The sequence below is a fragment of the Melopsittacus undulatus genome, chromosome 1 (genome assembly GCF_012275295.1).
Source record: "Melopsittacus undulatus isolate bMelUnd1 chromosome 1, bMelUnd1.mat.Z, whole genome shotgun sequence".
In the NCBI taxonomy this organism is placed as follows: domain Eukaryota; kingdom Metazoa; phylum Chordata; class Aves; order Psittaciformes; family Psittaculidae; genus Melopsittacus; species Melopsittacus undulatus.
Genome location: NC_047527.1, coordinates 118,806,743 through 118,830,371, shown reverse-complemented (window position 1 = coordinate 118,830,371; position 23,629 = coordinate 118,806,743). Strand labels below are relative to the sequence as shown.

At 38.2% G+C, this 23,629-nt stretch overlaps 1 protein-coding gene across 1 annotated transcript in view; it reads right to left on the bottom strand.

Annotated features, from left to right (window-relative positions):
• RSU1 (Ras suppressor protein 1) overlaps positions 1 to 23,629 on the bottom strand; it is a 103,049-nt gene that overhangs the window by 39,902 nt on the left and 39,518 nt on the right. The window contains exon 8 of the mRNA XM_031052546.2: positions 21,331 to 21,463. Coding sequence (XP_030908406.1) covers positions 21,331 to 21,463 — 133 coding nt within the window. The remainder of the gene's footprint in view (positions 1 to 21,330; positions 21,464 to 23,629) is intronic.

Below are 23,629 nucleotides of genomic sequence, written 5' to 3'. Positions count from 1 at the left end.
CAACCTTCAGCTTTTATCGCAATTAGAACACCTAGAATTTTATACTTAAAACCCATTAAAACTGTCAAAATCCTCTGCTATTTCTATATACCCTTGACAAACATCTGGCTTGTGAAATTCCAGAATATAATCATAGCCTAAAGGCATAAGAAACTGTAAACATTATCAGTGACCTTACTCTGGATATTTTCAGTGAAGCAAGTATCTATCTTCTTGAAGTAAATTCTTTCTTTAGTGCACTACTGTCATCCCGACTTGCCTGACTGTAGTACTGCAGTGACATTATTACCCTTCTTATGTTCCCAACACAGCTCCATAGTGCCGCACCACCCTTGCAGTCCTGTATACTGTGCACCTGCCTTCATGCTACAAGATCCTAAACTCACTCCCAGTAATTCATCATTCTTTTTCCTGCAGACTCTCCTGCCAACTCACAAACCACCTCACCAGACCAATGCTCTCGAAACTGCTGTGTAGCACCTATAGGAATTAGGTGCAGTGTATTACTTGGTACACAGTGGCTTATATCAAACAGTGGCACTCAGTTCGTTTCTGCATGACAATATCTCACTAGAAAAGTTATGGCTGGTCCAGCCACAGTGATGGTTCTTTGGCACTATCCTTATCTATGTATTGGCAGAAAAAATGGATTCTAAGTAAAATAAGTCCCATTTCTACATCTGGCCCTCGATCAAGCAAGGTCAGTTCAAACAGAAAAAACGACCTAGCAGTTAGTGACCTTCCAGAACTTGTTGGTGCAGCAGGTGCTGGCATACTGTCCCAGGAGCTTAAGAAAAAAATAGGTAAATCTGCTGACAACAGGCCCAAAACTAGTGATAAAAGGAAGAGTCAGGGGTGTACTCTCCATCACTCCCAATACCACAGCTCTGGATGCTGGGAGAGAACAAAGGGAAGGGACTGCAGGTAGCAGCCAGTCCTGTGTATTCTCCCTGAACAGTATCTCCTGCAGCCTCTTGGGGTAAGGCTGCTGCACTCACTGGGTCATGGGTCTGGCACAGAAAATCTTTCTTTATATCCTTAAGATGCCCATTGTAGAACATTATAGAACCAGGAGCTCAAGCAGTCAAACCACAGGTAAGACTAGCCACAAATGAATGATGCGGTAAAAAGGTTTTATTCAGAAAAAAAAAGCCAAGATATTTGTCCGGAAAGGTCAAGAAGCGTCATTCTGTATCTAGCTATGAAAAACTCTCAAGCTACTAAATGAAAACTAAAGCATTTCATTTAGAAGTTTCACTGTGAAAGGTTAGGGAAGCAGTTGCCTAAACTCCAATTAGTGCTGTATCCCGTGATTTTCACACACTAATTCACAAAGGCCCATTTTAATTAAGGGAAAAACACCAGGTCACTTTTGTTGGCATCATTAGGTGGAAAAAAATCCACAACACCCAACAAACCAAAAGCAAAAAACCCCAGCAGGCATGAGCAGCTGTTTACCGCTCTGTAATGCCATAAATAACAATTACATTAAAGCAGACTTCAGGAACAAGGCCCAAAGTTTGAGCTAGCATTTTTTTACTGACTTGAAAACTTTCTGAAATTCTAACAGCAATAGCATTAAATATCTTCCTTCAATGGAGCAGGTTCACAGGAAAGCAAAGGGTAGAATAAAACTGATGACAGTATCTCATTGGCTGCTGCTACAGAAGGGCTGACCAAGGGTAGTTTTTGGCTCAAATTGGCTATTATGTTGGTTAGAAAAAAGTCTGAAAAACTTTCAGCCTCCCCTGGTAGAATTGATGTGTTGGTCTGAGAGGGAAAAGGTTTGTCTGCTCTCTGAAGGAGAAAAGAAAGGTTAAGCTTTCCAAGTGGCCCATCTTTCAACCCCAAAACAATTGTGCTGACAGTAAACCTGGAGTCTGAAACCCACAGGTAGTAGGAAGTGTCACTGCTTTCCGAGACTTAGCAAGGAAATTAATACCACTGGCTCACTTTTAGCCTGTAAGCACAAGCCTGTCCTGGTCTCTCTCTCTAGCTGTCCAGCTAGTCTGCCTCTTTTTTCCGCTGGATATCCAGAGAAAAACTACTCCCAATAACAAAACTCCCCAAAAGCCCATCAAGCATCTTTTATCTACATGGCTTGTGCTGGTAGAACACACAGGCGAGGCTGTTCAGACAACCGTGTGCTTCACTTAAACTGCTGCCCAGCTAGAGGTGTAAAACCTACACCACGTACAGGGAAAAACCTTTCTCTAACTGTAGTGCAAAATACAGTGTCACAGAGGGTTTGAGGCACTTCATGCACTGCTCTGTTGCCTATCTGGGTGACCCCTCTCAAACCAGTACATAGTCTGACACTGGCAGCTATCTGGCTGTAAAAGGTTTTGGAATCCAGTCACTTCAGGTATTTGACTTGTACACTTGCTATAGCAAAAATTATGAGCAGCCACCATCTGGGAACTGACTTCTCTTATCACATTGCTTCAGAGAAGCACACCCACATGTACAGACCACTGCAACACAACACCCTTAGGTTGGGAAGACGTACAGTGGTCATCTGTGAGAGGAGTTTTTGTTCTGCCCAAGACATAATGAAGTTGAATAACATGCTTCCACTGTAAGCCTACTGGCTTGAACCACAGTGTCCCACTTTCTGCAGAGAAAGAAGACTTCTCACATGCTGTTCTGCTGAAAAGTTAAACTAGAAAGCAGCCCCCAAAACCCCAGTACAACAGTTCCAAACATTTGAGCACAGGAATTAAGTCAACAAATATCACAACGGAAAGGTATTGTATTTAGCTTCTGTAAGGGTGAGCTCAGACAGAAAGTGGATTAATAGGCTGGTTAAAAAAAAAATACCTCTGATTTCTCCTTACGGATACTTCCACTTGGCCAGCAAATCCAGACAGAAACCTCCCCAGAGACATATGGTAAACATACATAGTTTTTTTTTTTTTTTTTTATTCTAGCTTTCCTTATTTCTCATTTTCCCCCCATTTTATTTGCAGCACTATGCCTATGTGGAAGACCTTCATCTTGCAAGAGGATTTCCTGCACCCCTTGGAGTACAAACAATTTCAATGCTTTGCAAAATCCTTTGATAAACAGATTCATACTGCCCTTCTCTGGGAGCAGGGAGCACACAGCTGAGACTGTCTTTTCTCTGAATGTAAAGCAACTGCTGTACCTCAGGCATTCTGTGGACAAAGCATGGTCATGGCAGTGGTGGTCACAAAGCAATTTGTCATGGTTAGCTTTTGAGCTAACAATTTTTTCTTTAACTGCTTTCTGTTTAATTATAAATGGGAATCTGGGTATATTCCAGCTAGACATGAAATAACAATGCATAAAAAAAGAACTGTTCCTTTATTCTCCAAGACATATTTAATCAAATGGAAAGTGTCCATCTGACAGTTTGCGCAGAATTTCACTCCAGGCGCTGCACTACTATGCAAATGGCAGTCCCTTTCCAGGCGACCCACCATAAAGCAAAACACTCCAGCTACAGTCCCACGCTACTTCCTTCAGCTTTACACTTTTTTTACATTTCTTTTTATGTATCATCCTGGCAATGTTCAAGGCCAGGTTGGACAGGGCTTTGAGCAAGCTGGTCTAGTGGGAAGGGCCCCTGCCTATAGCAGGGGGGTTGGAACCAGATGATCTTTAAGGTCCCTTCTGACACAAATCATTCTATGATTCTACACAACAAGCTCCAAACAACTTATAACTGTTCTACACTCCCAATGTGGAAATGTTTTTTCTTTCTGAAAACTAAACTTTTTCTTCTCATGCTGTTCCTAACTACTTAATAAAACCCCCAAATATAGTTGACAAAATAAGATACACAAGATGTACAATCTCAGCTTATTTCTGGATATTGGTACAGGCAGACTTCTGTTTGAATTCTATTGGAAATAATGATGCCGTACCTGTATACACAAATTAGCCAATCATTTGTACAACTGCCACCAGATAAGTCAACTGTGTCTATTTTATAGTCACTCTAACTGCATACCAGATAGGCAGAAAGCCTGAAAACCTTCCCATCCTGCTTCCCCCCCATCACACATGCACCCTTGGAAAGAGTCTTGTTGCCATGACCAACCCAGGGGAACAAAAGTGAGACACCACATACTCAGTAGGTATATAATGGAGTTTTATAACCTTGATAGGATATCTGTGGGAAAGGTTGTAAAACCACATTGTGAACATGTTTCACCATTCTATGGTATCTGTAAAAGAAGCTGGAGAATGGATAAGCACAGAAAATGTAATTAAATGCCTATTCTAACTTTTTTCAATGTATATCCCTTTTTCCCCTAAATATAACCTTTTTTTTTAACAAAAGCAGCAAACAATTATATGTAGAAAATATTTATTGCTACTAAACCCTTTGAAAGCATTGTTAAATGTAAACTGCAAATACATGTTTTTAAGAGACGCTGATGGGAGTTTTGGAAAATGCCCCATAGATCACTCTAAAATTTAGACAAATTTCCATTATGGTGTCATGAGAAAATGGTTCAGATAATGTACTGAAACAAAACATAAGAATAGAGCAGTTCATGTAGGCAGCATGAGTTATGAATAATTTTAATAAATATGCAAAGACTACATTCTGCCACATAAAATGGCTAGTGAGTTGTAAACCTGCAATACATTTTAGGCTATATACACTATAGCGCGTATGTATCTAGAGTTAAATAAATATGAACCCCATGAATATAATAATTTGGATTCTGCAATACCTGCATTTTGCATCAGTTCCTCTTATGATTCATTTTGATCATTTCAGTATTCTGAATATTATTTTTACAAATTTATTTTTAACACCATTTGTATTTTTATTTCATGCTAACAGAATTCTACACTGCAATGCCCATTGTTTTCCAAATCCATCATTCTTCCCGGACAAGAATAAAATGGAACTGAATTAACGGTTGCATCTACTGAACAATACATAATTTCAGCAGTAAACTAAATACATACAGGAATGTGAGAGAATATTTATGGATAGATGTGTGTGCAGAGACATATACGCCACAAACACATAAACTCACAACTTGTTAGAAATTCACCTCTCTCCCAGCAGTAACACAGGAGGTGTTTTAGCTTATCTTAATCCAGGTACTTGTTAGTGCTCACGCATATATTCCCCTGCCAATGTAAGAATATTGTAGTGAAAGTGGCCTTTCCAATTCCCAACTTCACTGCCTGTGAAATTTTTTTGTGGAAAGGAAGATCTTGTGTGAAGCATGTCCTTGTATTATCTAATAGCAGAAATCAATCCTTTACGGGGGAAGAGAATCACTAACCTTCACCGTTGTTACAAGGGCCTCATTTTCTTACACATAAATGTTAATACTTTTTTCAGTGAGGAAGTAATGAAAGCAACTCACAGTACTTACTTTGTGAATGTAGGCAAATGTGGCTCTAGTAAACCCAGTTTCAGATGATTAAAATTAAACATTAAGCATCATAAAGCATGAAACTAAGTTTATGAATAATTATCTAGATTAGTGGACACACAAGTTGCCAAGCAGATGGAATATTAAGTTTTAACTACCATTCACAACACCACAGAATACCAGGCATTTGTATGTCCGTAGGTAAATATTAGTGAAAACAATAATAATCAAGCAATTCAATACTTACAAAAGTAAATCTTCAGAAAATGAAACAAGCCTCAGCACTGCTATAATCCAATGGGAACACAAACACCACCAGCATATGAAAGGAAGATGTTTACCTTTGCAAACTGAACTGTCAAATATTTGTGACTGTTCAGGTTACTGTCACTAGTCTAATACGATGCATCTGTGGATTTCAAGTTGGTCCATAAGAACCTTTACCTTCAAAGTCTCCTCCATAAAACAACATGGGATGTGCAGATTATTGCAACTCTCAGACATGTACTTGCCACCTCCAAAGCTATGAAGCTATGCAGTGAATCACTTGGAACTGATACACAGCTATCAGCCAGCTTTTCATCATAAGCGCTGCTGAATCTCTGGGGCTATCTAGTTGGTAGTACTTCATCATATAAATAGGACCGTACTTTAGAGGAAAGCAGGACAAACCAACTTTTCCAGAGATATTCAAATCTTTTTTTTTGGCATGTATCTACAGAATACTCTCAAAACTGAAGCAAAGAGTAAACAAATTAATCAAAATCTAAATTGTGAAATGCCAGACTGAATTTCACAAAATTTCACCCAACTTCAGAAAGTATTTTGTTTCAATTCCCAGAGTAAAACTGCAAATTAAAGTCAATCAACAAGCAAAGAAAAAGGAGTCAATATTACTAATTAAAGGGAAAAAAAAGGATAAAGGGAAGAAAAAGAAAAATGGCTTGATGGAGAAATCTGTAGACAATATAGCATGATCTGATGTACCCATGTAAAACTGGTTTTTGAATCATCTCTTTCAGTGATATTGTGTCACACCAGAGATCACTTCAGATGCATGAGGCCAGGTACAGTAAGCACCCAAATACACTGAACAGAATTCATCCTTTCCAGCTTCTAATAGAAATGCAGGGCACCTCATAAAAAAGAAAGTCACCTGTCCCTCACATTCTCTGTACTACTGATTAGAGCAGATCTCGACCCTTTTCATCAGTGGCAGGTCCTATAGAAGGAGCTGTGGGATCTTGGACCTCAAGAGCAGGAACCAGCCCCACCTGAACTCTGTGTTAATGAAAGGGTAATTGTTATGCTTTTATCTATGGCACTTGAGAACCTTTGTCAAGTTATGGAAAATGAAGGTCTGTCCATGCAGATTTTACAATGGGAATGAAGTGAATGGAGTTCCCAGTGAATGGAGCAAACAGTGGGCTCTAATGCCAGCTTGCTGTTGACTGGTTGATTTTTTTCCAGCCACCTGAACTGCAGATTCCCCATGGTAAAATGGAGATACATTCTTCTTTACTGTATATGAATTCAGCAGCCTGGTATGACCTTTAAAATCTTATGGCCTTAAACTAAAAGTTAGGTTGTGTTGAGATCCTTGAGAAGTCACTAAAGTATACATGGAACCCATGACTCGAATTCTAACTTATGCCTTGTCAGTTTCCTGATACCTCTCCAATTTATAGAAAGACTTGGATCTCAAATTCCCACTTTGCTATCACCCAATGGATGCTTTCAAACTTGCCCTGGGAGTACTCTGAAATACATACATATTTCAAGCAAGCCTTCTGAGCCATTGTCCAAATCACAGCCTTTAATCCACAGTCTATGTAGCCCACCAGAAAGCTTTCCTAAACCCAGAGCAGTCCAAACTCCAATCTGCCTTAAAATAAAGACCAGAGAATATTAGTCCTTTCTATTCTGAATGCAAATGCTGCTGAGCAACAGCCATACAAAAGGTACAGACAGATGGTTATTTTGACAGGTTAATGACAAATACACCAACTTTGTCTCATCATAGATTTGTCTCAAAACTAAAAAGATTAAAATCTACTCCTGAAGTAAGATTCACACAGACGAAACTGCAGATAGGCTGGTAAAGAGAGCTAAAGGAAGTGCACAGCTGTAGACAAATGTTAGCATAGTAACTAATAACAACATCCAGAAACTGGATGTTATAATAAGTTTTGAAACCACCACACCTTTATAGTATGATCTGTGAGAGCTATATCTATGTATTGATAAGATCTATATCTCATTCCCTTACACCTTACATACACTGCTAAGTGAGCAACCCACAGCAACCACATTCAGTCATAACTCACTTGAGCTGGAATCAGACCAGGGAGATAAACTTTAAGAGCTACAAGACAACAGTGTTTCTGTAAGCCACTCATCCCACAGACAGCTGTATTTTCAGTCATACTTAGGTCTACAAACACAGACACCCCCCCCCCCCCATGATTAAGTTAAATAAGTTTCTTCTGTAAAAGCATGCATTGGGTAGAAGAGGGAACAGTAGGGTTTCTTTTGTTCACAGTTCGGCATTGCTTGGTAGCCATCCAGAAACATCCTTTCTGGTTATTAACATAGAATAAATTCAATCTCCCTTCAGTTATTTTTTTTTTACTAGGCAAAACATAAGAAACCTAGCTATAAGAACTCCATAACTGAGACTTGCAGATTTTCAGCATCACCAGATTCATGTGAAATACACAGGCTGTCAGGAGTTTTTCCCTCCCTCTATGTTCTGCACACAGACAAATCCAAGCTTCCCATTAGTTCACCGATGTTGGGGAGGTTTTATTTTCAAGTTCTTAAAGTACTCATGTTCTCCGCACAGGAGGTTTGCTTAATTTGGTGCATGAAGTGAAAAATGCATGTAAGGACGCAGGGTGTCCCTGTCATGCCTCTGGGTGCACAGCTGACGGGTTCATGTAACCATCCCTCCCAATTTGAGCTTACACCAATGGGCTACCTCTCCTATGGCTGCACACTGCTGCCTTCTGGATTAGTGTTGGCTGATAGGCATTGACTTCAAGAAGGCAATTCAGACTAAAAAAGCCAAACCAAACAATTGGATTCCAGCTGTAGCAGCTCCCCAACCTCCATTGGTACATGGCAGATGTAACTGCAAATAGCTAGATTGGGAAGTATTTCAGCTTCCCATTACTTGTTATAACAGCCCCAAGAAGTGTGACCAGATAATTCTTCTTAAAATACCAAACTAGAAACATGTATCTTTTCAGAAAGGAGAAAGACTACTGTATCAAATAAGACACTAGAGGTTTAACTAGGAGTATCAGAGTTCCTTATGCAATGGGATTAGAGACTGAAGCATATTTGGGGCATGCCAGTGCTACTTCCGTCCCACCTTGCTCCTGAAGTGCCCATGATCTACTGCCACTCACTATAAAAGTTTCATATTTTAATTTAAGCTCTATACCGCATTTTACATATAAGTTTCATGCTTTACCAGAATAGTTCTAACATGAAATATACATACACATAAAAAATTGGAAGGAAGAAAAGTCTAGCACAAAAGGAAGCAATTGTGTCACAGTGATGAGTATGTTAATGAAAGTACAAACAAAACCTCTGACCCTAGCAGTAAACGCAATGCACAAGTGTCAAAAACATGTAGTCTTGAATGATCTCTTACATGTCACTTTGTTCACCCTATTAAGATGCTAGTTGTTTCTTTGATTTATTTGATAATAAATTTTTGATGACTAGTGAGTCTCATAAAAATTGCTCTGGTGCTGACTACATTGATTAATAAGCCCAAAGAATCGAAACTGTCAGAAATTCATGTGCAAGAGTAAATTACTGCCAAACATACATTAGATATTCCATAAAATATAGAATAAAAAAGGTTGATTTGGTAATTTTATCTTGCATCAATTTGCTTGATATAATTTATATTCAGGATCATCACTGTCAGTCCTTGCATACCTTTCCTTTTTTAAAAGTCAGCATTAGAGTATATCTAAATTTGGGACAGCCAAGAAATGAAAAGGAGGCAGAATATCAAACAATAATCAAAACTAACATGCAAAGTTTAGCTTGGAAATTACATCCAGTCGAAAGGTGACTAAACCCCATCTTCTCAGAGTTGCAGCTTTTATAAGTAAAACCCGCTTGCATTTTAGGAGTCAAAACCACCAAATATATATCCGTGCCTAAATCCCATTCTTTCAAAAAGGTGCCTAAAGCCCATTCTTTTTTTCTGGGGCCTTTGCATGTATCAGGTTCTTGCAATACGTCTTTAAAGAGTCCTGGAGTCTGTGGTCCCACTTTCATCCCTTGGGTAACTCCCAAAAACATTTAACATGCAGGAAGTCCTACAAAACTAGACACTGGAACAGAAGAATAGAGTGGTAGGGATCTGGGTATATATGAATAGGGATCAAATTTATCCTTTTCCTGTCAAGAGGAACAATACTTACAGCACTGTGCTTAGGATTTGCTCCATTTACTTCTGCATGTATTTACCATAATGTGACAGCATTTTGTTGCAAGATATATGATTGCAGGATTGAAAACCTATCTGATTATAAATTTATAAGTGGGCTTTACAGACAACAGAAAGGATTCAGGGAACCACTGTTCCCCATTCAGTGAAATAAATGCTTCTGTTTGTATCTAGCACTGGAGCCAGCTTCTTAAAACATCTGGCAAAATTATGAAAATGGCTAATATTCTTCCATTTATTATTACTGATTTGCTGAAGCTGGAACAACTGAAATGATCAGTACCCCAAGTCATTCTGCTTACTGAATACTTCACTTTAGACTGTAATTTCTTTCCCCGGTTTCCCAGTCAAGTGCAATAAAGAAGAAACACTGCAGGATATTTTTTCCTGGTTTATGTGATACTAATTTTCAGTATATCAGATTTTTAAATTGTTAATGTAGTTGTGCACAGAACTGAAAAAAGCCACTGCAAAGCTGCAGTCAAAAGGTCTTGGCCTAAACAGGACCTAAATCTGACTGTCCCCAGATTCAACAGAAAGACAATTCTTGCTTGGGTAAAATGTTGAAATGCAAGCCTGAGAGTTCGGATGGAGGAAAGAGTTGAAATGCATGACTGAGAAATCCTGTTTCACGTACAGTAGCGGCTCCTGATTTACAGGTTATACTTTTCAAGAAAAAGTTAATTTTAATAGCAAGGACTTAAAATGAAATCTGATCATAACAATTTTCAAAACTGTCTTAGGTATAAGGGGCTGTAAAAATCCATATAAACCAGATGGCAGTAATACCTCCTGAAACAAAATCATGACTGTTAAAAAGTTTATCAGAGCTTGCAATACAAGGGGCTCCAGCAAATTATACCAGAATCAGTCTCACCTCAGCCTTCCACTGGATGAACAGTTTATAAAGACAATCATAAAATTAGGGACACTTCTCTGACAGCCTTCACAAGGAGAGTAAAGAAATTGTAACAATCACACAAACCCCTCAAATAATGCAAGACTGAAATAAGAAACTGGAGTTCAATAAAAGCCTGTATGTAATAAAACAGATATGACTGCATAGTTTGAAATTGCACACAACTCTGCTTGATTATAAAAGTGCCACTTTTTAATTTATCCCCAAAATAAACCCAGCAAATGTGTGCAGTAACTCTTGTTGTTTTGTTGTAAAGAATCAAACTGAAGAAAACAAGAAAGCAAATCAACTGAATTTTGAAGAACACAAAGGGTTAACAGGCTTACTGCTACTTACTGTGAGCTACACAAGTTTACCAGAAACCCCATATTGGTACATGTTTTCCACATTAGCTTTCAATTAGTATTGTTGCCTGCTCTGTTTATTCCTCTTCCTGCTGCAGTCTTGAGGAGTTTCTTTAAAATGTTCTATCCTTTTTGCTACCTACTATAAAGTACAAATTCTGTTCCCTGCTATATCCTTGCCAAAAAAAAACAGAAAAAAGAAATTAGGTAAAGCAACCTCAGAGAACACCAGTCAAGTTTCTTATTGGACACACTGTCTCTGGTTAGTAACGCTACTCAGAAATGTTGAGTAAACCCTTTGAATCTATTGGAGATGAGGAGACAGATGCAACCTGTTCACAGTAGCTACAGAAGAGAAGCACATTATTGGATAGGAAGCCTTAAAACAGTGGCAGTTCTGGTAGAGTCTAAAAATCAGGTAACAGTTCATCATCCTTGTACACTATGCATAACACATTAAAAGGCATCATGGTTCATACAGTAGCTTTCATACCAAGATGTTTCTCTAAAACACATTTTCCCACGAAGCATCCTGAAGCAATCAGAGGGCAATAAGAGAAAAATGAATCTGCTGCTTTCCCTGGCAGCTCACCTTAATAAGCATCCTTTCACAAGGCTGTACCTTGCTTTCTTTTTCTTAACCTGCTTGACTTATGCTCTTAAATAATTTTGAGGTGTCTGTATCTAAACACATTTTTAAGATCCCATTAAAACTACTAATAAGAGAACTGATTTCAGTATCAGCTTCAGCTAATGCTGAAAGTAGTAGGATACTATTCCTGCACTCATTGACACAAGGCTTATTTTAGGCCTTTCAGATATAGCATTGAACTGTGAACTGACAGTGCACTTCAATTATATTACATCTCTTAAAACATTTTTCAGAGCCAATTGCTTTCTGGAAAGCAGTATTCACTCCTTTTTATTTCCTCCTGTAGTCATAACCACAATGTGTGGTATAACCTGAACACTTTATTCACAGATACTTAACTCTTCTTTGAGCTGTTTTAAAATACAACAAGCAGGCTCAGTTCATTAAGTGATCTAGGACAGTCCCTATTTTTACTGTGGTCTTTCACCAGCTTCCAGGTCCAATATAATTTTTAATCAGGAATAACTGCATATTTGTTTCCAAATACTTGAGAACATTGAACAGTGCCAGGTCAGATCTCTGTGGGCCTCACCAGAAATGTCCTTGTTAGCAATTACCTCCCCAAGACCTATGAGACAGTTATTAATTCTTGAGTGTTTTATGGCAATTATACAGCGCTAATTTTCCAATGAGAACATTGTGCAGCCATACAAGCTGAATGGTTCACAAAATTCTACATAGTCAAAAAGTTGCTTTGAGCAAACAAGTTTATAATGGTTCTTCAGGAAACAGTTCCCAAAATCATATCAATGTCTTAATTGTATGAATTATGTCCATACTACAGTCACATTCTTTAAATCTTCACTAGTAGAATCCCATGACTTCCCTTCACTATTTAACCCAAAATTGACGTCAGAGTAAATTAGGTCATAATCACCCAGTTTGCTCTATTTGCCGTCATTGATGTGGGAAGGATAATAACCCTCTGTCACTTCCTGGCATTTCCCAACACCACAACTTAAAGACTGAACTATGGTGAGTCCAGACTCTGTAAGTCAAGTCTCCTAAACCTTCTGAGTGCACATTCACAAGCCTGGAGGTTTAAAACCATTTCTGACAACAAAATGTTGGTCAGGCTCCTACTCAGTGAACTGAGAAATCTTGCCTAAAAGATCATCCTGCCTGTGCTGAACACAGAACTTGACTTTCCTCACTTCATCATTATTAATAATCTGACCATCATAGTTCAGAAAAGGGCTCACAGATAGCCTAAAAAGCTAGACTCCACATTGCATCAGCCCTCTTTCCCACTGCATATACTTTATTCAATCTCACCTACCATTTTCCTGCTCAGGGTGACACTTGCCCACAGCTGTACATCTCACACGTTGCTTGCCTGGACCCAAAACTGTCCTTGATTCTCTTTCTTATTGTTTTCTTTGACACATCCCTATATTTTCTCATCTGGGATTTTACCATAATTACCGCAGATTTTTAACTCAACTACTGGTCTTCCCTTGCCCTACAGTTAGATGCAAGTTTGCCTTGTTTCCCTACTCAAATCCTGTATCCTACTGTTACTGTTTTCCTGCCTTGGTTTCATCAAATCCTCAGCTTCTGCACTTTGTTCACTTCATTCAAATTCCACTTCTAACATAGCCCTAGACATCTGCCCCAGTGACTTAAGCCCTGGGTTATCATCCTTGACATGGTAAATTGATTACTGCATAATATTGTAAACTTTATACAAAAGTTCACATCAGAGGGAAAAGTAATATCAGTAGTTGGACCAGTATTTTTATGTGCAGTATCTATATCTGTCAGATACATCAGTGATAGCTTTGTTTTTATTACATATCCATCTTAGTAATATATAAACACAAATATACAGAGATACTGTTTTTCTTGTTTATCTTTCAACATGGGTTCCAGTTTGCTCTTTTTTAAGGAAGAGTTACAGATTTGCATGTAAATGTTGTCTAAAGATGTCAGGACTCTGAGTCATCTATTTTCTCTGTTGGAAATAATGTACTAATATATTTATCAATTTTTAAAATACAGCCAATAAATACAACATTTGGTTGGAATACAAATCGGTATTTTCATATAAAACACACAGTACTATACCTTTGATAAAACAGAACCAAACATAAATGACATTTTTATATTTCCACACATCAGGTTGGCAAAAAATTTTTATTGGTCAATTAAAATTTTTTACTGGTACGTGACCAAAATGTGTGAACCAGGATTCTTAAAACTTATTTATTTCTTAGCTATGATGGATCTTGCTTCCTGCTGTCCTTTGAGAGAAGGTTAATTTGTTGTGAGTTCATTTTCACAGGAGACGCAACACCTCGGAGAATCTCACCTAAGGCAGATCACTGAGGTCATCTCTTTTTCACTGTCTTTACACAGTCTTTGGAAGCAAGCTAAAGTACATGAGGTCACAGCTGGCACAGACAGTGCCTCCACATCAGGGGCCAAATGGTAGACGCCAGGCTAAAATGTCACTGAAATACAGACGTGAGTGCCAGCAATAGGCTGTTGGACACAACACCTTATGTCTTGTAGAGGGCCCAGGACAAGCACACTGTGCAAATGAGAAGGTAAAAGTACTACCTACTACATGCTCTGTGGAGACAGTGTTCTCACAGGAGAATGGATATTTGGTATATGAGCTCTGAACAACTCTGAAAGATACAGCAAGGCCATGAGAGGCCCAAGGAAGCTTAAGCAAGCAAGATAAGAAGAAGCTGGAATTCATTGAGTGATGAGAACTGTGGACTGTTGGCAAGCTTTTGAGGTCAAGTTCTCACACCTGTGCTTAACCAATTATATGTTAGTCACTAAGGGTCTTCAGGACAAGTGTCCAATCATGATATGCCAAATTGCTGTAGGTGTGTGTAAGCAGTAGTATATAAGGAGTTAATGCTTTGCAATAAATGGCTTTTTGTCTGATCATATTGATCTCTGACTGAGTCCATTCTGTGGCAAGGTTCATCCTATGTGCACATGTACAAGAGCAGTCTCTAGGAACAATGATAATACCTATTCTAGAAGTGTAGGTATTTGCAAAGCTGAGCCCAAGAGAAAATTAGTGTATGAAACCTTCTATTCCATGAACTATCAAATAATACTAGTGACAAAAGAAAAGAAAAATTAGAAAGGAAAATAGCATTTATTATGACCTGTTTTTCTAGCGAGGCAGGGCAGAGTGACACTATCCAAGTCTTTTAAACTGTCACTGACCTCTGTGCATCATACAAACAGCTGAGGCCTCCAACCACACACCTTTGAATCAGATCTACGTTAGACATTTAAACCAATTTGTATGTGTTCCTCTCTATGATCTTTATTTTCCCCCAAGATCCAGAATACTCACCATCAGAAATTACTTCTGAGATCATACCATACTCAATTCTGTTCTTTCTGGTATTGTTACAAGATGAGATAATTACTGGATAATACAAGGAGTTATTTAATTTTACTAAGAAACAGCCAAAAAGAAGCATTTTCTCTATGTATCTAAGTGGAGAAAGGAAAATTTTTATGACCCTGAATGATTTTTTCCTAATGAATATATAATGACAAGTAACTATTGGGTTATTAAAAAATATTAGTCATTTTCAACTACGCACAGAACTGCCATACATATTTATTTGAACAAGTTAACAAATGCAGGAATAGTCAAAATGATATTTTGCCTTATTTATATTAACCAACAACAGAGCTTTGCCTCTCTTAGCTTAATGTCAATTGCACTGCGCAGTTACCTTAATATATATAGGCACTGTCATCTGAATTTTTCACTCAAAAAATCATGAGAGACAAATACAAAGATGAATACAAAGATGAGTACAAAGGTCTGCCTGCATCACAGACATGCCGTCCTCTGCCACAAGCAGTCACATCATATCTTCCTGCTCAAATTGATCAGCACTCCGAAACAAGTTCTTGGCCTTCGTGTCTTCTGTCAGAAGGCTGTAACTTTGCTCCCTTAATAATTAGAGAACTTCCTTCAAATATACACCTGACCAATTTACTTATATTTGTTCTTATGTCCTTCTGTTTTTAATGCCTTAAATGAAATCTCCCCATTTCCCTTGCAATGACAAGTGATCTCTGTTGTCAGTCTTTGCTTTGAACAAACCATTTTAAATTTCCTCTTTGCTCTTCATTCCTTTTATCATCCTATTATCCTACCTCACTTCAACTTTTCCTGCCTGAATTCATCTTTCATGAACATCACGACCAGAACTGTGTAATATTTCCTTTTCTGGACTGGAAAATTTCCATTCTCTTAACCCAGCTCTGGAGACTGTGCTTCTCTTTCTCTTCCCCTCACTCCAGCATATCCCACTGGGGGCTCACAGAGTACCCCTAACTAATACACCCAAGGCTTCCTCTTCACTTGCTAATTCTTCCTGTGGGGCATGCTGATTCTCCTCTGTGCTGCCAGCTTTGTGTCATCACACCAAATGTCACCCAAGTATTCCTGCTCTTTGTGCTAACATAAAAAAGTTCTTGCAGGTCCAAGACAGTGCTGCACAAGTAACACCATTCCAGGACAATCTTTTCTCCTATTGGTTCACACAGCTGATGCCTCCATCTCAGCTGCTGGTAATTCCCACTTCCCCAGTATGCTTCCCAACCACCAACACATGGATTTTTTTTTTCCCTCTTCGATCTCTTTTTCCACTCTGGGATAGGTGGTTTTACTGATCATCATCTTCACAACCTGGACAGCACCACTCATGCAGCTGAAATTAAATAGGTTTAACAACTGTAGTATAAGAACAGGAGTTATTTAAGGATACTGTTTGTACTCTAGTGCATTACACCATATATCTTGCCAGTCTCCTCTAGCTGTTAAAAATAAATGCTGAAATACACTTTTTTAATGAACCCAGAAGAATCTCTTACTTCATGACCTGCATCTGCTGCCCTGGAAACAGCTGCTACGTAATCTTGGGGGTCCAGTAAAACAATCCATTTTCAAGAAGAAAGGTGGGAAGATTGTCTTTAAATAGAGGACTGAATCAAGAGTGAATTTTTCTAGACTGCCATTGCTGATAAAATGAGGTTTTCAATTACAATGCTTAGCGCAGAACAGCCTGCCCAGGGAAACCTATGTTCCAGTGCTGTCAAGTGATACATGCTCAGCACAGCATTTGTCAAACCATTTCCTCTGCTAAGAGTTAATGTGTCAGTCTGTAAAATGGCTTGCTCTTCTACCACCTTTCCTGATGGAAACATGAAAAGTGCAACTTACTTCCTTTCACAAAATACCTTGTTGAGACTCTTGACTCCAAATTGACTGTTTCATTGGGAAAAACTGCTTTCTAGAAACCTAAAAAACAGTGACTGTTCTATCATAATTCTGCCTCACTGGAATAAGGAGGTCAAACAGGGAAACAACAATCATTAAATGAAGTGTTAAAAGGTGATTGCAGGGTTAATGGCAGCTTAAACAGGCTAGAAATCTGGATGCTATTCTAAAGAGTCAGGACCCAGCAAATTATTTGAGATTACACTATCAGTTGATGATGCCTGCAAGACTCTGCTGTGATAAAAGCAAAATCACTACACTTTTTGTTACAAGAACCACCAGGCAAAGGGCAAGTTTTACATGCAGATGGATCACGAACATGTGATTGATGCCAGAAATGTACCCAAAGAGCAGCTTTCTGGATTACCTCTACTGTAAATGCCAGTAACCAAGCTCACTTGGTGGTACCAACTGCACCTCTCCGCTTTACCTCATCTTAATAAAATTTCTAATTACCTTACACTGATCCTGAGGAGCATCACAGAATTTCCTTTCTTCAGAGGAGCTTATTTACTATTTTCTTTCAAACATACATGTCTGTTTGCACTTGTCTAAGTACACTGTAAGCACTGAAACATACACTACATAATCTCTTCATCAGTACCTTAGAAGAGATCTTTTGAGAATATGTTTACAACATAAAGGTCACTTGAAAGTTGACTAAAAGCATGAATAAAAAATAAAACATTTAGTCAAGCCCTTTGAGAAGATGATGTTGTCATTACCCTTTACTGTTTGAGTAAGTTCTTCAACAGCTTTTCAACACCATCATGACACCACATGGGGAGTTTAATGGCAGCTCCTGAGTATATATAGAATCAAAGCCAATACTCAGCTTACTAACTTAACTTTCAGAAAGTTAGCACAGCAGTCAGGGATTAAGAATCATTATATGCTTGGCAAACTGACCTATTTCCAAATGATGCAGTCACAGGATGATATGTGCAGTGGGCGTATTTTAGCCAACAAAAACTAGCAAAGTGCCAAGAGCTGCTGAATTTCCTGCTAAAAATTAAGAGCCCCTCCACACACATTTTCTGCCACAATACATGGCCCATCTTTTTGTCATTTTGAAAAATGAGGGTTGAAAAAAAATCACCTGGCATAATTTCTCATGAAAGGTAAGGAAATCAAAGGAAATGAAAGAAGCTACAAAGTAAGAAGAGCTGATCTGAGGGTCCTATTGGCTAGCATGCTTCTAAGTAAAGCACAATTCCAGTTTTATTCTTGGTGCATGAGTAAAAGAGGAGTGTAAAAATGTAGAAGTATGTGAGACAAATGACATTTTATCTTTAGATATAATCATCCCTCATGGGTGTCATCCCTACTTGTCAATTAATCACCAGAGCATGAATATCTGAAGACAAAGCTAAAAATGAGGTCTAATTTTTCACTATATATGACTGAAACAGCCAGTACATTTCACAGAGGAAAGAAGAGGTTTGTGACCTATTTGGTAGATGCTTCACAAGGGCAACCTCACAGAATTGAAATGGAAATTTTTGACGCTGAATGCTGCATACAGTTACAGCTTGTGCCAGCCATCAGTAGATATCTGAAGGTTTAGTAATATGACTGCAAGTGAGCACACTGCCAAGACTTACTGAGTTACCACTTTCTGGCTAAGATAACAGCAACTGAGTAAATATGATGTTCAAGTCATTGCAAACACAAACTAAAATGTATTAGCATAAACCACTTTGTGAAATGTAACTTGCTAAGCCCCTGAAACTTGGCATGTGTGATTGGATGAACATACCCTCTCTCTTAGCTAGTATAGACAATGCTAGACATGCAAACAAAGTAAAATCAGTAATTCCAGCAAACGCAATGGCCACAAGGAAACAATTACTATCTTTGGAGCTCAAAATGAATCTACTATATAGATGCACAGCTCCTGGTTTATGAAAGTCCGTATCTTCCAGTACCTAAAAGTAAGCTTACTGATCTGATTGTCAGCTGCTACCGTATGCAAGCTGTTCTCCCAGTGTTGCAAATGAAGTTACCTAAACAGCATTCTATCCAATCATCTATTTAACTGTACTACTTTGTTTCAGAGTAGAAGATAAGCTCTGTGGGTCTATCAAATGTTGCAAATTAATTTTTAATTTTTTCTTTAATGTGAATGGATCCAAAAAACTCTCAAGAGATCAATTTTACTTAGGTATTTACAGATGAAATTATTACATTAACATCTCAACCTTGTCATTTGCTCAATGAGAAAAAAAGACGCTAGCTGGATGTAGGCTCTGAAAGCAAAAGGAAGTTGAAGAAGGTCTATAGCTGTTAGCAGGGAAATGAAAAAAAAAAAAAAGATTTCATCACAAAAAGGAATTTTCATTTCTTCTGTATTCACAGCTTTTGTGCACAATAATGCTACTAGACCTGTTACTTAGATTATGCCATTGCTTATGAGTTTTAACATCTAAAATCAAATGCATGCAGGTGGCATCCAAGTAATTCTCAGATCGTATATTTAAAGAAAACTGGAAATAAAAAGGGCAATATTTTTTTTCAGCAGGAAATCTACACTCTCTTTATAGCATGTGAAACAAGTACAGTCAAGAATCAAAAAAGTTGCTACTGGGATCCTAACAAAATTATACAAATATTTTAAATTTATTGTTTAAATATAAAGTATTTATATCCTGAAAGTTAGAAAAATAACCCAAAACCTCTATGCAAAAATAACCCCAAACATCTAATTATTAACATCTGCATACATTTGGTTTTCATCACTGATCTTTGAAAATAATGTCGTTTTAACTGAATGAGCTTGTAGAACTAAGGTAGAGGCCATGAATGAGCCACAGAAAGATTCTTTGATTTTGTTTTTTTCCCCTATTAATGTCTACAGTCTGATTTTGCTTACACTGCTAACTACAAAGGCTTCAAATATTTACTGTGGACAAAATGAAAATCAGCCCATTAGCCAACAAAACACTGTTACACCTCAGCAAAGAACAAGACAGCAAACATAATATGGATAATTTAAACCAAAGAACAACAGTGGAGCAAGTGATGAATTACAGAATCTTTTATGTCAATTTTGATTGCACAAGGAAAGTTGCTAGAGTAGTTTAATATATTCATAGTTATAAAATCTTCCCCCCCCCCCATTATAGATACATAACAACAGCCCCTACCCAACCAAGCTGAATATGGTCAAATTCACAAAACTGTACTTCAATCCTTGAAACTTGGCTGCCCTCATGGTAGCTGTCCGGAGTGATGAGAAGTGCATGAAGGCTCCTAAACTACACTGCTCAGCAAACAAACTGATGACAAAAAAAATATTACAAACCATCAACAGACCTAGACACAGCTACAGAATGAACTGTGGAGAAGGGATGGTCTAAGGAGATAGCTGGTTTCCTACATCATGTCTGTAGTACAGAGTACTACTGGAAGAAGGGTGTTGCAACCTACTTAAATCTATGAATAAATCTATCTTGAGAACACATATTACAGCATAAATATCAGGACAGTTCTGAGACACAATTTTTGTAACCACTCTCCCATCTGTGATCCTTTTCACTCAAATTCTGTAAATGAAGAACAGTCTACAAAAGCCGTTGCTGGATCATTTAATTTCATGCACTGCTTCTAGGAAGACAGCATCAAGGTTGTTGCCAGATATATAAAAGCAACTCCCCATCTGAAGTTTTACTGTGGACTGGTAACATGGAAATCTTTACTAAAAAGAAATATTTCAGTTCAGTGAATGATAAAAGACATAATTTCCTAAATAAATGCTTAGTACTTGTACACAGAATTTTGAATTAAATAAAGAAGTCCCAGAGTGAGAGGTATTTTTTTTTCCAGTAATTGTTGAAGAAAACACTAGTACCTGTTTTGAATTACTGGGGTTGTAGACTTCTGTAAACCCACCCACATTAAACTAGGTTTGAATTCTGGACATATCCTTCAAATCGTAACAACCTGCATCCAGAAACATTTACAAATATCTATTTCAAATTAAAATTAGTACTTGTCAAAGGCTTGTCATGACTGATCTTTTACATCTCTTATGTTGCTTAACAGCTCTTGGAAATGAACAACAAATGCAGGACAATATCAAATAGCCTTTGTGCTTTCCAAACATGTCTAAATCATATTTACCTTCTTGTCAGCAAAATTCCTTAATATAAATGTACAGGTTTGCATATTTACACTGAATACCAAGCTACTGCATGAATTATGAAAGAAGGGTATAGCTGGTTACACTTGGTTAAGCACGCTACAGGAAAAAACCCAACGACATGACCACAGTATATAAGTAACAGGTAATACTTACTATTTATATGTTTCTGAACGTATGTATTCAAAAACATGAGATACGCCCAACTGGAACTGGTCAGCAATAGGGGTAACCCAAGGATTGTTCTCTGCTTTGAAGACTTGCTTTTGACCAGTCAAATCCAAATTACCTGAAAGGGATTAAACAAAACAGCATACAAAGAAAGTGTGAAATATGGAAAATTTAAAAGAAATATCCTACTGTGAATAGAAAACTTTTCATTTGTTTCAGAGAGTACAACCATAATAAAAGTAAGTATTTAATAAAAGCGAATATTTCAGTCTTAGTGGAGAGGAAGAAGACAACATAATAGTTCCCACCATGACAGATGCACTTCTGTCTTAATAATTACAGTGCTGCTTATTAATTAAGTTCTGCTTATTAATTACACGTATTGCTTGACCAGATAGAACTCAGCCCACTACATAGAGTATTTATCCATCAAATCAGTTTTAAGCAGGACTTAACAGGGCACAGGTGCTGGGCCCTCTCCACCACTTGCAAGAGTGAAAGGAGAATGACAATGATATAGAAGTTTACTCTGCTGAAGCTTAGCATTCAAAGCATTTGTCAATCACTGTTCCAAGCATCATGTCAACAAGTGACACCCAATACACTTTCTGCCTTCCCAGTAGCCGGAATGTTTGCACTGAGATCCCATCACTGATCTATGGTTATAGTTCTCTATATTGTGAAAAACAATAAGTGTCATTCTTGCAACATGCCGGTTTTAAGTCCTCCTGTCAGCTGAATAGGTAAGAGACCTATCAGGGGTTTTCTTGGGGATATTTTTTTTGTTCTTTTTGTAAATGTTTACCACCCATAAACGATACTCTACATGCTCTGCTGAAACTCCTCATGACTATGGATACGATATGCTGAATTGCAGGACCATCTAGCCACTGACTTATTTTCTTGTGCTCTTTAAATCCAAATAAGAAATCTGTGCTACATTTTACATTTATTTTTGTAAATTTTATGATGAAGAGAGGCCTACCCTCCCCCCAGCATTCTAAAGAAACAACAAGAAAAAGAAATCTTTAGCTATGAGAAACAAAAGACAAAATTGCAAGGTTGCGAAGACTGACTGAGTCAAGCTGTCAGAGGAATCTGAAATCAACCTGCTGTTCTAGTTTTTCAAAAGTAAAGGCACTTGTATAAGCTGCATGAACACGCATACTACAGGAGCTACTGCAAGCCGTGTGCTTGCTGGCCATTTCAGTTGCATGTTCCACATTACAGCTAATTCTTGACGTGTTGCTCTCTATAAGAAGGGTTAACGCAATTAGTGTACAGACAGACCATTATACCGTGTGAGAAGATGTCATGCATCTCATATCAGCCTATCAACAAGTTACCATTACCTCAGCACGCTCGTTTGTCAGCTGTCTGGGGCCTGTTCTTTTGAAATAACAACAGGCAGGGAGCACTTCACCCCTCTGTCAGTCAGACAGCAATTGCCCTCGCTGCCTCACGCTTCAGTGCACCTCGTTAGGAGCCTTGCACCCATCTCCTTTATTAAGGGACTTGGCAGCCCTGTTCTAACAAGGATCAGGAAGGAGGATTAAGTACTGTGACAAAGAGGACCTAATAAGCTAGAAACTGGTGTGTCTAAATCTATGCTGGCTCAAGGCATAGGCTCACACTGTTAGCTATTCAGTTTCCAAGCACAGGCCACCAGGGAAGCAAGCCAGCACTGTGATTAGCCATAACCCCCTGACCAGTGCTGCTATGAAGACCATGTATCACTCAGGGGCTTGCTTTGCAATTGCAAATTGGCTTTTTCATTTTATTACCTGCAAAAACCCCACATACATTGCTTTCCACAACTACTGATGCTGTAAGCATTCACTTGTAATTACCTTGACACAGTACTTGCAGAGCTGTAAACTGATCAATCTGTGTACAACTAACAACAACAGTTAAATTTCTGGAGGCAAATGTGGCCACATCATGGGTCAAATTTAATGTCATTTACAGGAATAAGTCACAATTCCCAAAATCTCAATAGTCAGGGTCTCAGATGAATCCTCTCATCCTGAGCTGTGTCTGAAATGTACCACCAAGGGAACACTGCTGTGTTTCCATCCCCACAGCATGGTGTACCCACTTCCATTCCACATACCACATGGCCCATTAAAACATCATTAATTGTAATAAATATTATTCTATTACAGCCAAAGAAATCTTACAGCAAAAAGAGAACTGCTCAAGCAAAATGAACTGTAGGTGCCTATGCTAAAGTAATCACTTAATTTCCCTCCATCTTCTGGTTTTCCCCAAAGCACACTGCAGG